Source organism: Pelodiscus sinensis, chromosome 29 (assembly GCF_049634645.1).
Source record: "Pelodiscus sinensis isolate JC-2024 chromosome 29, ASM4963464v1, whole genome shotgun sequence".
NCBI classification, from domain to species: Eukaryota; Metazoa; Chordata; order Testudines; family Trionychidae; genus Pelodiscus; species Pelodiscus sinensis.
The window spans coordinates 1-12,258 of NC_134739.1; the positions used below are offsets into that span (position 1 = coordinate 1).

The 12,258-nt window shown below is 68.3% G+C and overlaps 1 protein-coding gene across 1 annotated transcript in view; it reads left to right on the forward strand.

Moving 5' to 3' along the window:
* Window positions 1-174: 174 nt before the first annotated feature.
* ADAM11 (ADAM metallopeptidase domain 11) overlaps window positions 175-12,258 on the forward strand; it is a 32,299-nt gene continuing 20,215 nt past the window's right edge. The window contains exons 1-8 of the mRNA XM_075911283.1: window positions 175-241; window positions 494-560; window positions 3,710-3,776; window positions 4,547-4,614; window positions 6,339-6,413; window positions 6,609-6,680; window positions 6,885-7,051; window positions 10,942-11,026. Of these exons, the coding sequence (XP_075767398.1) occupies window positions 3,737-3,776; window positions 4,547-4,614; window positions 6,339-6,413; window positions 6,609-6,680; window positions 6,885-7,051; window positions 10,942-11,026 (507 nt within the window). The 5' untranslated portion in view covers window positions 175-241; window positions 494-560; window positions 3,710-3,736. The remainder of the gene's footprint in view (window positions 242-493; window positions 561-3,709; window positions 3,777-4,546; window positions 4,615-6,338; window positions 6,414-6,608; window positions 6,681-6,884; window positions 7,052-10,941; window positions 11,027-12,258) is intronic.

Sequence of the window (12,258 nt, forward strand, 5' to 3'; positions counted from 1 at the left end):
CGCTGAGCGGCCACTGGGGGGACGGAGGCAGAGAGGGGCCGGGACTCCCCCACAGTCAGAGCCAGGCATGGGGCCCAGGAGCCTGGCTCCTCCTTCGGCCCCTGGGCTCTGCCCGGCCCCGCGCTGACGCTCTGCTGCCCGTTGCTCTGTTGCAGGGCGCGGGGGAGCACTGTTACTATCAGGGCAAACTCCGAGGGGAGCCGAGATCTCTGGCCGCTCTGTCCAGCTGCCACGGGCTGCAGTGAGTACCCGTGCGGCGGGGGCAGGGGGCAGGGACAGAGCCCCGGGAAGCTCTGATGCTGGACTGGCAGGGGCAGGGAGGGGGCACACACCTTAGGCGCGGGCATGGCCCTGCTCTGCTGGGCACCGCAGGGAGAGGGAGGGGCAGCAGACAGGCTGGGGAACTGCGCGGCCAGCGGCCCTGGAAGGGGCTGGGGGGGGGGGGGTAGGGCTGCAGCCACGTGTGACAAGGGGGCGTCTGCTCTCCCCGCAGCGGGGTCTTCTCGGACGGGCGGGACACGTACCTGATCGAGCCCCGCGGAGCAGCCGAGCGTGGCCAGGTAAGGGCTGGGCTGGAATTCCATCCCCCCCGGGCTGCCTACTTGGGTTCCCGCTCACCTGGCTCCTGTTCCCTGGGGAGGTGAAGGGGAGGCCCAGGGTCACTGCATTGCCAGCCATCGGGGTGCAAACCCAGCTTCCCGAGGCTGACGCAGGCGCTGGGCTCTGGGCACTCAGATGCGGGCGCTGAGTTCCAGGAGCTCGGACACTGGTAACAGCTCGGGGGCTGGTGCCAGGAGCTCGGACACTGGTACTAGCTCGGGGGCCGGCGCCGGGAGCTCGGACATTGGTTCTAGCTCAGGGGCCGGCGCTGGGATCCGGGAGCTCGGACACTGGTACCGGCTTGGGGGCCGGTGCCGAGAGGTTGGACACTGGTACCAGCTCAGGGGCCAGCGCTGGGAGCTCAGACACTGGTACTGGCGCAGGGGTTGGCGCCGGGATCCAGGAGCTTGGACACTGGTACTGGCTCGGGGGCCGGGAGCTCAGACACTGGTACTGGCGCGGGGGCTGGCGCCGGGATCCAGGAGCTTGGACACTGGTACTGGCTCAGAGACTGGTGCTGAGATCCGGGAGCTTGGACACTGGTACCGGCTCGGGCGCCGGGAGCTCGGACACTGGTATCGGCTCGGGCGCCGGGAGCTCGGACACTGGTACCGGCTCGGGGGCTGGGAGCTCGGACACTGGTACACGGCTCGGGGGCCCGGAGCTCGGACACTGGTACCGGCTCGGGCGCCGGGAGCTCAGACACTGGTACCGGCTCGGGGGTCGGGAGCTCGGACACTGGTACACGGCTCGGGGGCCCGGAGCTCGGACACTGGTACCGGCTCGGGCGCCGGGAGCTCGGACACTGGTACCGGCTCGGGGGCCGGGAGCTCGGACACTGGTACACGGCTCGGGGGCCCGGAGCTCGGACACTGGTACCGGCTCGGGCGCCGGGAGCTCGGACACTGGTACCGGCTCGGGCGCCGGGAGCTCGGACACTGGTACTGGCTCGGGGGCCGGGAGCTCGGACACTGGTACCGGCTCGGGCGCCGGGAGCTCGGACACTGGTACCGGCTCGGGGGCCGGGAGCTCGGACACTGGTACCGGCTCGGGCGCCGGGAGCTCGGACACTGGTACCGGCTCGGGCGCCGGGAGCTCGGACACTGGTACCGGCTCGGGCGCCGGGAGCTCGGACACTGGTACCGGCTCGGGCGCCGGGAGCTCGGACACTGGTACCGGCTCGGGGGCCGGGAGCTCGGACACTGGTACCGGCTCGGGGGCCGGGAGCTCGGACACTGGTACCGGCTCGGGCGCCGGGAGCTCGGACACTGGTACCGGCTCGGGCGCCGGGAGCTCGGACACTGGTACCGGCTCGGGCGCCGGGAGCTCGGACACTGGTACCGGCTCGGGCGCCGGGAGCTCGGACACTGGTACCGGCTCGGGCGCCGGGAGCTCGGACACTGGTATCGGCTCGGGGGCCGGGAGCTCGGACACTGGTATCGGCTCGGGGGCCGGGAGCTCGGACACTGGTATCGGCTCGGGCGCCGGGAGCTCGGACACTGGTACCGGCTCGGGCGCCGGGAGCTCGGACACTGGTACCGGCTCGGGCGCCGGGAGCTCGGACACTGGTACCGGCTCGGGCGCCGGGAGCTCGGACACTGGTACCGGCTCGGGGGCCGGGGGCTCGGACACTGGTACCGGCTCGGGGGCCGGGGGCTCGGACACTGGTACCGGCTCGGGGGCCGGGAGCTCGGACACTGGTACCGGCTCGGGCGCCGGGAGCTCGGACACTGGTACCGGCTCGGGCGCCGGGAGCTCGGACACTGGTACCGGCTCGGGCGCCGGGAGCTCGGACACTGGTACCGGCTCGGGCGCCGGGAGCTCAGACACTGGTACCGGCTCGGGCGCCGGGAGCTCAGACACTGGCCTGGTCCCGCCTGCCTTGGCCTGTTGGGCTCCAAGCCCTGCCCTGAGCCTGCAGCCGGGGATTTCCCAGAGAGCCGCCTTCCCCGTGTTGCCATGGCAGCAAATGGAAGGAGATTCCATTGATGTCTGCTCCCCATCCAGTCATTAGCCTCCCCTCCCCCACGCTCCCGTAGTCCATGGAGTGTCGCCCCTCCCCCGTCCTTTCCTCGGTTTCCCCAGTCCCGTGCCAAACCTGCAGGGTGGGCTGCAAGGCCTGCTGGGACGAGAGCCCTGTGGGGTCTCTGAGTCCCTCAAGCCCCCACAGAGGGGGGCAGTGGGGGGCCACGAGGGGCCTCCCCTCGAGCTGCCAGGTCTGTGCAGGGTCCGGGTCAGCCGTGGACACTCCCCTCCCCCACTCCTGCCCCCTTGCGCCTTGCAGGCCCCACCAGCCGCAGGCGTGGCCAGTGAGCGGTCCCTGGGGTCCCCGTGGAGCCAGGGGGCGGCCTGGCCGGCTCTCCGTGTCGGGGGTGGGCTCTGGCCCGGCACTCGCGCGTCTGGCACAGGTGCCGGTCCCGGACCAGACAGCTCCTGTCGGGCCAGCGCCGGGACCCCGGACCCTGGACAGTGCTGCCCCCCGGGGCAGTCAATCTGGGGGCCTGCTCCCCTCGTCCTGCTCCTCCCTTGCAGGCAGCCACCATGACTGACCCAGCCCCACCTGCTCCGCTCCCTCAGCTGGGAGGCAGTTGGGGGAGCTCAGCAGGCTGGGGCCAAGACCCCCCACCTAGGATCACAGAACCACAGACCCCCACGGCAGGCAGAGCCCTCGGGGGGCATCGAGTCCAGCCCCCCGTCCGGAGCAGGACCAGCCCCGACTCATCCCGGGGGGGGGAGCACGGGATGAGGGGGTCCCTACTGCCGGCACCAGCCCCCCGGTGATGCCCAAGGCCGTGTCTCTGGGGGTGGGGACAGAGCAGGGTGTGGGGCTCGGGGGAAGGAGCGCAAGGGGGGTGGGAAGAGGCAGGGTGGGAGCTCAGGGGCAGGTGGGGGGTTGTCCAGGGTGCCCAGCCCCTAAGGGAGGCAATGAGCTGGGGGCAGGGGATGGGTGTTGCCCCCCCCCCCCCCCGCGCGGGGAGCTCTCCCCCTCCTGCCACCCGCTCAGGAAACCCAGGCTGGTGGCTCCTGGCCCCAGTCCGCCCTGCGGAGGGGCCCTGGCTCCGGCCGGGAAAGCCGCCGGTGACCGACCTGCTCTCCCGTTCCCTGCCAGGGGCCCGTGCCTCACCTGCTCCAGCGGATGCCTGCTCCCCCCCGCGCTCGGGGCTGCACGGAGCCAGGTGAGTGGGGTGCGCGGCACCGTCCCCCTCACAGCCGGGCCTGCAAGTTGGGGTGGGGGCCGCTGAGCTGAGGAGCAGAAGCTGCTTCTACCTGCCCCCATTCTCTGGGCTGCCCCCCAGGGGTTGCCTGCCCGGCGCACCCAGCACTCTGCCTGTGCCGAGCGCTCGCTCCCTTCTCCCCGGCGTCCGCCCCGCCTCGCCACAGACCCTGGGAGGAACCCTAGGGAGCCAGAGCCAGAGCCAGGGGTCTCGTCCCTCCTTCCGTGGGGCACGGGCCTCCCCAGGCGCCTCTTGGGGGCTCTGCTCTCTGGGTAGGGGCAGCCCCGGGAGACTCGCAGCCTCCTAGGGAAGCAGGATCCGTCCTGGCCAGGCCAGAGCCGGCCACGTAGCCTTTTGCAGGCTGGCTCCGACTTCTTCCGTAGTTCCCAGGGGAGCGCCCCGGGCCCCTGGCAGAGCAGCCCCCCCCCCCCCCCGCGTTCCGGTGCGGGGGGCTCTGCTCACAGGCAAAGCCCCTCCCGCTGGGCTGCTGAGGGCCCGGGGCCTGGTGGCTGGCCAGTGCCCCCCATGTCTCAGCCAGCCCTGAGAGCCGCTCTTCCCCCTCTGGGCCAGGCACACGCCGGGGTCCTACAAAGTCTTGCAGCACGTTCCCCCTCCGCCCCCTCGGCTCCTGCTGGCCCTGGCCCTGGCCTACCTCCCCTACTCCCCCCCGCCCCCGTCCTGGCTGGGGGATCCAGCCCCATCTGCCCTAACCGGGCTGCTCTTCTGCCCAGGCTGCCTCTTTGCTGCCCTGAATCCCTCCAGGCCAGACACCCGGCCCAGGCTGAGGAGGAGGCGGCAGGTAGGGCCCTGCTCAGCCAGCGGCTGTGGGGAGGGGGGCCTGCGGGGAAATGCTGGGGGGGGATGGGGAGCTGTGCACTTGGGGTGGGGGAGACTGGAGGAAGCTGAGGGCTCAGGCTTGTAGGGGGAGGGGAGCTGAGGGCTCAAGGGTGGGGGCAGGGTATTAGAGAGCTCAGGGATGGGGAGGGAAGTAGAGAGCGCAGTGGGGGGGCGCTGAGGGCTTGGGTTGGGGGGAGGGAAGTAGAGAGCGCAGTGGGGGGCGCTGAGGGCTCGGGGTGGGGGGAAGGGAAGTAGAGAGCGCAGTGGGGGGCGCTGAGGGCTTGGGTTGGGGGAGGGAAGTAGAGAGCGCAGTGGGGGGCGCTGAGGGCTTGGGTTGGGGGAGGGAAGTAGAGAGCGCAGTGGGGGGGCGCTGAGGGCTTGGGTTGGGGGAGGGAAGTAGAGAGCGCAGTGGGGGGCGTTGAGGGCTCGGGGTGGGCAGAGGGAAGTAGAGAGCACAGTGGGGGGGCGCTGAGGGCTCGGGGTGGGGGGAGGGAAGTAGAGAGCGCAGTGGGGGGTGCTGAGGGCTCGGGGTGGGCAGAGGGAAGTAGAGAGCACAGTGGGGGGTGCTGAGGGCTTGGGGTGCGGAGAAGGGAAGTAGAGAGCGCAGTGGGGGGTGCTGAGGGCTCGGGGTGGGCAGAGGGAAGTAGAGAGCACAGTGGGGGGGCGCTGAGGGCTCGGGGTGGGCAGAGGGAAGTAGAGAGCACAGTGGGGGGTGCTGAGGGCTTGGGGTGCGGAGAAGGGAAGTAGAGAGCGCAGTGGGGGGTGCTGAGGGCTCGGGGTGGGCAGAGGGAAGTAGAGAGCACAGTGGGGGGGCGCTGAGGGCTTGGGGTGGGGGGAGGGAAGTAGAGAGCACAGTGGGGGGCGCTGAGGGCTTGGGGTGGGGGGAGGGAAGTAGAGAGCGCAGTGGGGGGCGCTGAGGGCTCGGGGTGGGGGGAGGGAAGTAGAGAGCGCAGTGGGGGGCGCTGAGGGCTCGGGGTGCGGAGAAGGGAAGTAGAGAGCGCAGTGGGGGGCGCTGAGGGCTCGGGGTGGGGGGAGGGAAGTAGAGAGCGCAGTGGGGGGCGCTGAGGGCTCGGGGTGCGGAGAAGGGAAGTAGAGAGCGCAGTGGGGGGCGCTGAGGGCTTGGGGTGCGGAGAAGGGAAGTAGAGAGCGCAGTGGGGGGTGCTGAGGGCTCGGGGTGGGCAGAGGGAAGTAGAGAGCACAGTGGGGGGGCGCTGAGGGCTTGGGGTGGGGGGAGGGAAGTAGAGAGCGCAGTGGGGGGCGCTGAGGGCTCGGGGTGCGGAGAAGGGAAGTAGAGAGCGCAGTGGGGGGCGCTGAGGGCTCGGGGTGGGGGGAGGGAAGTAGAGAGCGCAGTGGGGGGCGCTGAGGGCTCGGGGTGCGGAGAAGGGAAGTAGAGAGCGCAGTGGGGGGCGCTGAGGGCTTGGGGTGCGGAGAAGGGAAGTAGAGAGCGCAGTGGGGGGGCGCTGAGGGCTCGGGGTGCGGAGAAGGGAAGTAGAGAGAGCAGTGGGGGGGTGGGCGCTCAGGGCAGGGCGGCTTGCTGAGTTTCCAGGGCCAGCCCAGACAGTCCAGAACCGAAGGCGAGAGGCTGGGCGGGCCAGGGGCCCAGGGCGAGGGTCCCCAGAGGGGTCGGGGCCCTCGCTTGGCCCCCCGGCCACAGGCTCTCACTCAGGCCTCTCTCTGCGTCCCCAGGTGCGGCGGGCCCAGCACACCGTGCACAGCGAGACCAAGTACATGGAGCTGATGGTGGTCAACGACCATCAGCTGGTGAGCGCCTGGCCCAGGGTCCTGCTCCCCGGCCTCAGCGGGGCCCAGGGCAAAGGCGGGGGCAACGTAACAGACTGCCCAGGGCACCAACCTCAGCCTCTCCCAGCAGGGGGCCGGTGGGGGGACACTCCCAGCTGTTCCCCCCTGGCCTCTCCCAGCTGCCCTCCATCCCTCCCCGTCTGTGTCCTTTTCCAGTTCCAACAGCTGCGCCAGTCCGTGGTCCTCACCAGCACCTTCGCCAAGTCCGTGGTGAACGTGGCTGACATGGTGAGTGCCGGCTGCGCAGGGACGCCCGGTTCGCGCCTCGGCCGCTGCCAGCTGGCCTGCCTGGCTGGGGGTGTGGGGGGGCTTCCCCACGCAGAGAGCCGGGTGCCTGGGGGAGGACCACACGGCCTTCATGCCCCAGGAGCCTGGGCAGGGGGCAAAGGCTTGTGGGATTGCAATGGCTGCCCCCTTTCTCTGCCACTGCAGATGTACAAGGAGCAGCTGAACACGCGCATCGTGCTGGTGGCCATGGAAACGTGGGCCTCCGAGGACAAGATCCGCGTGGAGGAGGATTCGCTGCAGACGCTGAGCGAGTTCATGAGATACCGGATGGAGGCGCTGCCGGAGCAGAGCGATGCTGTCCACCTCTTCTCGTGAGAGCGGGCACAGCCGCGCTGTCCTCGTTCCCCCCGCCGCCGGCCTCCTGCCCCGCTCCCCACAGCGCCCCCTGCTGGGAGAGACAAGAGGAGCTGAGAGCTCCCCCAACCGCCGGCCTCCTGCCCCGCTCCCCACAGCGCCCCCTGCTGGGAGAGACCGGGACCGGAGGAGCTGAGAGCTCCCCCAACCGCTGGCCTCCTGCCCTCTCCCCACAGCGCCCCCTGCTGGGAGAGACCGGGACCGGAGGAGCTGAGAGCTCCCCCAACCGCTGGCCTCCTGCCCCGCTCCCCACAGCGCCCCCTGCTGGGAGAGACCGGGACCGGAGGAGCTGAGAGCTCCCCCAACCGCTGGCCTCCTGCCCTCTCCCCACAGCGCCCCCTGCTGGGAGAGACCGGGACCGGAGGAGCTGAGAGCTCCCCCAACCGCTGGCCTCCTGCCCTCTCCCCACAGCGCCCCCTGCTGGGAGAGACCGGGACCGGAGGAGCTGAGAGCTCCCCCAACCGCCGGCCTCCTGCCCCGCTCCCCACAGCGCCCCCTGCTGGGAGAGACCAGAGGAGCTGAGAGCTCCCCCAACCGCCGGCCTCCAGCCCCGCTCCCCACAGCGCCCCCTGCTGGGAGAGACCAGAGGAGCTGAGAACTCCCCCAACCGCCGGCCTCCAGCCCCGCTCCCCACAGCGCCCCCTGCTGGGAGAGACCAGAGGAGCTGAGAACTCCCCCAACCGCCGGCCTCCAGCCCCGCTCCCCACAGCGCCCCCGGGACCGGAGGAGCTGAGAGCTCCCCCAACCGCCGGCCTCCTGCCCTGCTCCCCACAGCGCCCCCTGCTGGGAGAGACCGGGACTGGCAGAGCTGAGAGCTCCCCCAACCGCCGGCCTCCTGCCCCGCTCCCCACAGCGCCCCCTGCTGGGAGAGACTCATGTTGAGAAGACTCATAGCAATTTGCAATTTTTACTCCGATGAACCCTCCCAGTTCTCCATGAGGTAGGGCAGGGCCATCACCCGCACGGTGCCGATGGGGGACTGAGAATGCAGTCGCACTCCTCTGCCTGAAGCGCGCATGCAGCTCCACGCGGGAAAGGATGAGCTAGTTCGGAGAGGCCGTGAGCGGGGAACGGTGCGGAAGGGCCGGTCGGGGGGTAGAGCAGGTGGTGCTGAAAGCTGACCCGTCAGGCTGGACTCAGGGAGCTTTCTAGTGCAATTCCTCCAGGACTGGTCCTGGGACCAAACTTGCCAACTTGTTCAGTGTCTTTGGCAGAGAAAGTGACGAGCGTAATTACGTTTATCGGTGACACAAGGCTGGGAGCTGTGGCCAATATGCAAGAGGGGGGAGGGTCCTATAATGACCTTTGAACCCTGGAGAAACAGAAATGGGATACAATGGGTTAGTGCCGAGCACACGATTGTGCATTTAGGCATGGGCCCCGGGTGAACCTAGGACCGGGGGCCGCAAGCCCCCCGCTTTCTGCCCAGTGCTCCTGTGGGAGCCAAGTCCCCTCCATTGTAGGGGCTGGCCGTGCCCTGCGTGGGAGGCACACGGTCCCAGCCTCCCACCACCCTCCCGCAGCACAAGGAGGGTGGGCGGCACGGGACCCCAGTTTTCCTGGAGCGGGGGAAGGGCAGGCAGCTCCCTCAGTCCCGGAGGGGAGCTTGAACATGGCGGGCAACCCCCTTGAGTTTGGCGCACGGGTGGTGCCCAGTCCCAGCCTTGGCAGAGCCGCCCTGAACGGGGGGCTGGGGGCAGAGTGTGGGTGGGGGCAGTCTGGGAAGGCCTTGCCTGCCCCTGCCTCTGAGATGCGCCACCCATGCACTTAGGGACTGAGCAGCAATGTGGCTCTGAGCGGGGACTGGCCAGCTGGAAGTGACAGGCAGAGAAAGGCCCGATGTGCGGGCGGAGCCCAGGGTGGCTAGGAGCCGCCTGTGCGGTGCGGCTGCTACTGAGGCGAAGACGGTCCCGGGGTGCAGCAGGGGAGGCTGGGACGTTTTATTACCAGGCGCTGGTGAGGTTTCCCCGCGCGCTTGTCTCCCAGAACTTTCCTTTGAAGGAAGATGGATTCAGACGGGGACAGGGCAGAGAGGAGGGGCGAGGGGGTGGAAAACCTGCCTCCGGAGGGGAGCCTGAAGGAACTTGGATGCTTGAGCACAAGCAGAGGCTGCGGGGAGAGACGGTTGTTCTGTAAAACACGTCCGGGCGGGGAGCGGAGCCACCCAAGTGAAGGGCCAGGGGTGGCAGAACCAGCGGAGAGAAACTGGCCAGCAGCGTGTTCTGGCTTGAAACTTGGTGACGGTTTCCAGCCACTGGAGGAGCGACGCTCCCCGGGGAGCAGGGCGGGTACGAAACCCGGCTGGCCTCAGGACTGAGCGTGAGGAGCTCCTGGAGGAGCCGGGCCGAGGGGCGTCATCTGGCCCACTCGCAGCAGCTGTTAGCAATTCCCAAGGGCTGGGGCCAGAGCCGGAGTTAGTGCAGAGAAATCTCTGCCAGGGTCTTGTGCCCGGGCGCAGGGTCCAACTAATCCCCATATTCGGGGTCCCCCGGGCCAGACGGGCGGAGACTCGGGGCGGGGGGGGGTTTGCCTTCTCCGCTGCATGGGGCACAAGTCAGTGCTGGCTTGGAGTCAAGTAAATGGGGAAGTCTGTCCAGCACGATGTGAGGGCGTCAGCACAGAGCTCCAGGGCGGGCAGAGCCCTCAGGGGCTTCAAGTCCAGCCCCCTGCCCAAGGCAGGACAGGAGCGGCCTGAGGCCGGCTGCAGCAGCTGGCGCCAGGCGGGATCGGCGCCCCTGCCTGCACGGCCGGCAATGGCCGTGACGTCATCGGGCGCCCGGGACGGCGGCGCCCTGGGCAACTGCCTGGTTTGCCTGGGCTCACGGGCCGCCCCTGGGCAGGGCCAATCCCAACTCAATCAACCCGGCCGGGGCTTGGTCAAGCCGGGACTTAAAAACCTCCAGGGATGGAGACTCCACCCCCGCCCTAGGGAACCCAGCCCAGTGCTCCCACACCCTCGGAGAATCTTTTCTCCTAAGATCCAACCTAGACTCCCCCCCTGCAACCTGAGCCCATTGCTCCTCCTTCTGCCATTTGCCCCCACTGAGACCAGCCTCTCGCCAGCCTCTTGGGAACCCCCCTCAGGTAGCTGCAGGCTGCTCTCAAATCCCCCCTCACTCTGCTCTTCTGCAGACTGAACAAACCCAAATCCCTCAGCCCCCCCTCGTAGGCCATGTGCTCCAGCCCCCACCTTGTTGTGTTGCCCTCCGCTGGCCCCTCTCCAGTGTGTCCGCATCCCCTCTGTCACGGGGCCCCAGACCTGGACGCAATGCGCCAGAGCGGGATAGACGGGAATAATCACTCCTGGATCCGCTGGCAATGCGCCTCCTAATGCCCCAATCTGCCGTGAGCCGCCTTGGCTGCCAGGGCAGCTGGGCCAGAGGCTGGGGGAGGCTCTGTGCAGGAGGGCAGACTAGACAAGCCCAGTGGCCCTTCTGGCCTCACACGTGGGGGTCTACGAGAGGGGGAGGGGGAAGCCGGACGCTGTGTCCGTGGCAGAGCCAGGAAGCGAAGCAGGAGTCCTGGCTCCCTGGCCCATCTCTCGGCAGGAGGATGCCTTGTCCTGCCATTCCCTGCTCTGTCTCTCCCGGGGGTGGGGGCGCTGGGCGGGTTCCCTGGGGGGGGTGGATCCACCCCTGGAGGTTTGTAAGTCCCGGCGTGGCCAAGCCCTGGCTGGGCTGACTGAGTTGGGGATTGGAGCCGGGCTGGACCCGATGCCTCCTGAGGTCTCTTCTGACCCTGATCTGGTGTGACGCCCGGAGCAGCCAGGAGCCCCTGGTGCTAGCGACTCGGCGCGCCAGGCAGCCGGGCTGCCACCCTCTCACGCCTCTCTCCTTGCTCCCTGCAGCGGGAGGACGTTCCAGAGCAGCCGCAGCGGGACCGCCTACGTGGGAGGGGTCTGCTCGCTCGCCCGGGGCGGGGGCGTCAATGAGGTGGGTGGGGAGAGCATGGCCCTCTTCAGGCATCTGGCCCTCAGCCCACAGCCTGCCCTGCGCAACAGGAGGTGGGGCAGCCGCCCATGCTCCTGGGCTACAAAGCGGGATGCTGAACACAGGGGGCCATGGGGTCGTGGGGCTGCAGGATGGGGGGACAGATTGTGAGAGGTTGTGGGGCTGCAGAAGGAGGGTATAGGATTACATGGGCTGTGGGGCTGCAGAAGGGGGTATAGGATTACATGGGTTGTGGGGCTGCAGAAGGGGGTATAGGATTACATGGGCTGTGGGGCTGCAGAAGGGGGTATAGGATTACATGGGTTGTGGGGCTGCAGAAGGGGGTATAGGATTACATGGGCTGTGGGGCTGCAGAAGGGGGTATAGGATTACATGGGTTGTGGGGCTGCAGAAGGGGGTATAGGATTACATGGGCTGTGGGGCTGCAGAAGGGGGTATAGGATTACATGGGTTGTGGGGCTGCAGAAGGGGGTATAGGATTACATGGGCTGTGGGGCTGCAGAAGGGGGTATAGGATTACATGGGCTGTGGGGCTGCAGAAGGGGGTATAGGATTACATGGGTTGTGGGGCTGCAGAAGGGGGTATAGGATTACATGGGCTGTGGGGCTGCAGAAGGGGGTATAGGATTACATGGGCTGTGGGGCTGCAGAAGGGGGTATAGGATTACATGGGTTGTGGGGCTGCAGAAGGGGGTATAGGATTACATGGGCTGTGGGGCTGCAGAAGGGGGTATAGGATTACATGGGCTGTGGGGCTGCAGAAGGGGGTATAGGATTACATGGGTTGTGGGGCTGCAGAAGGGGGTATAGGATTACATGGGCTGTGGGGCTGCAGAAGGGGGTATAGGATTACATGGGTTGTGGGGCTGCAGAAGGAGGGTATAGGATTACATGGGTTGTGGGGCTGCAGAAGGGGGTATAGGATTACATGGGCTGTGGGGCTGCAGAAGGGGGTATAGGATTACATGGGCTGTGGGGCTGCAGAAGGGGGTATAGGATTACATGGGCTGTGGGGCTGCAGAAGGGGGTATAGGATTACATGGGTTGTGGGGCTGCAGAAGGGGGTATAGGATTACATGGGCTGTGGGGCTGCAGAAGGGGGTATAGGATTACATGGGTTGTGGGGCTGCAGAAGGGGGTATAGGATTACATGGGCTGTGGGGCTGCAGAAGGGGGTATAGGATTACATGGGTTGTGGGGCTGCAGAAGGGGGT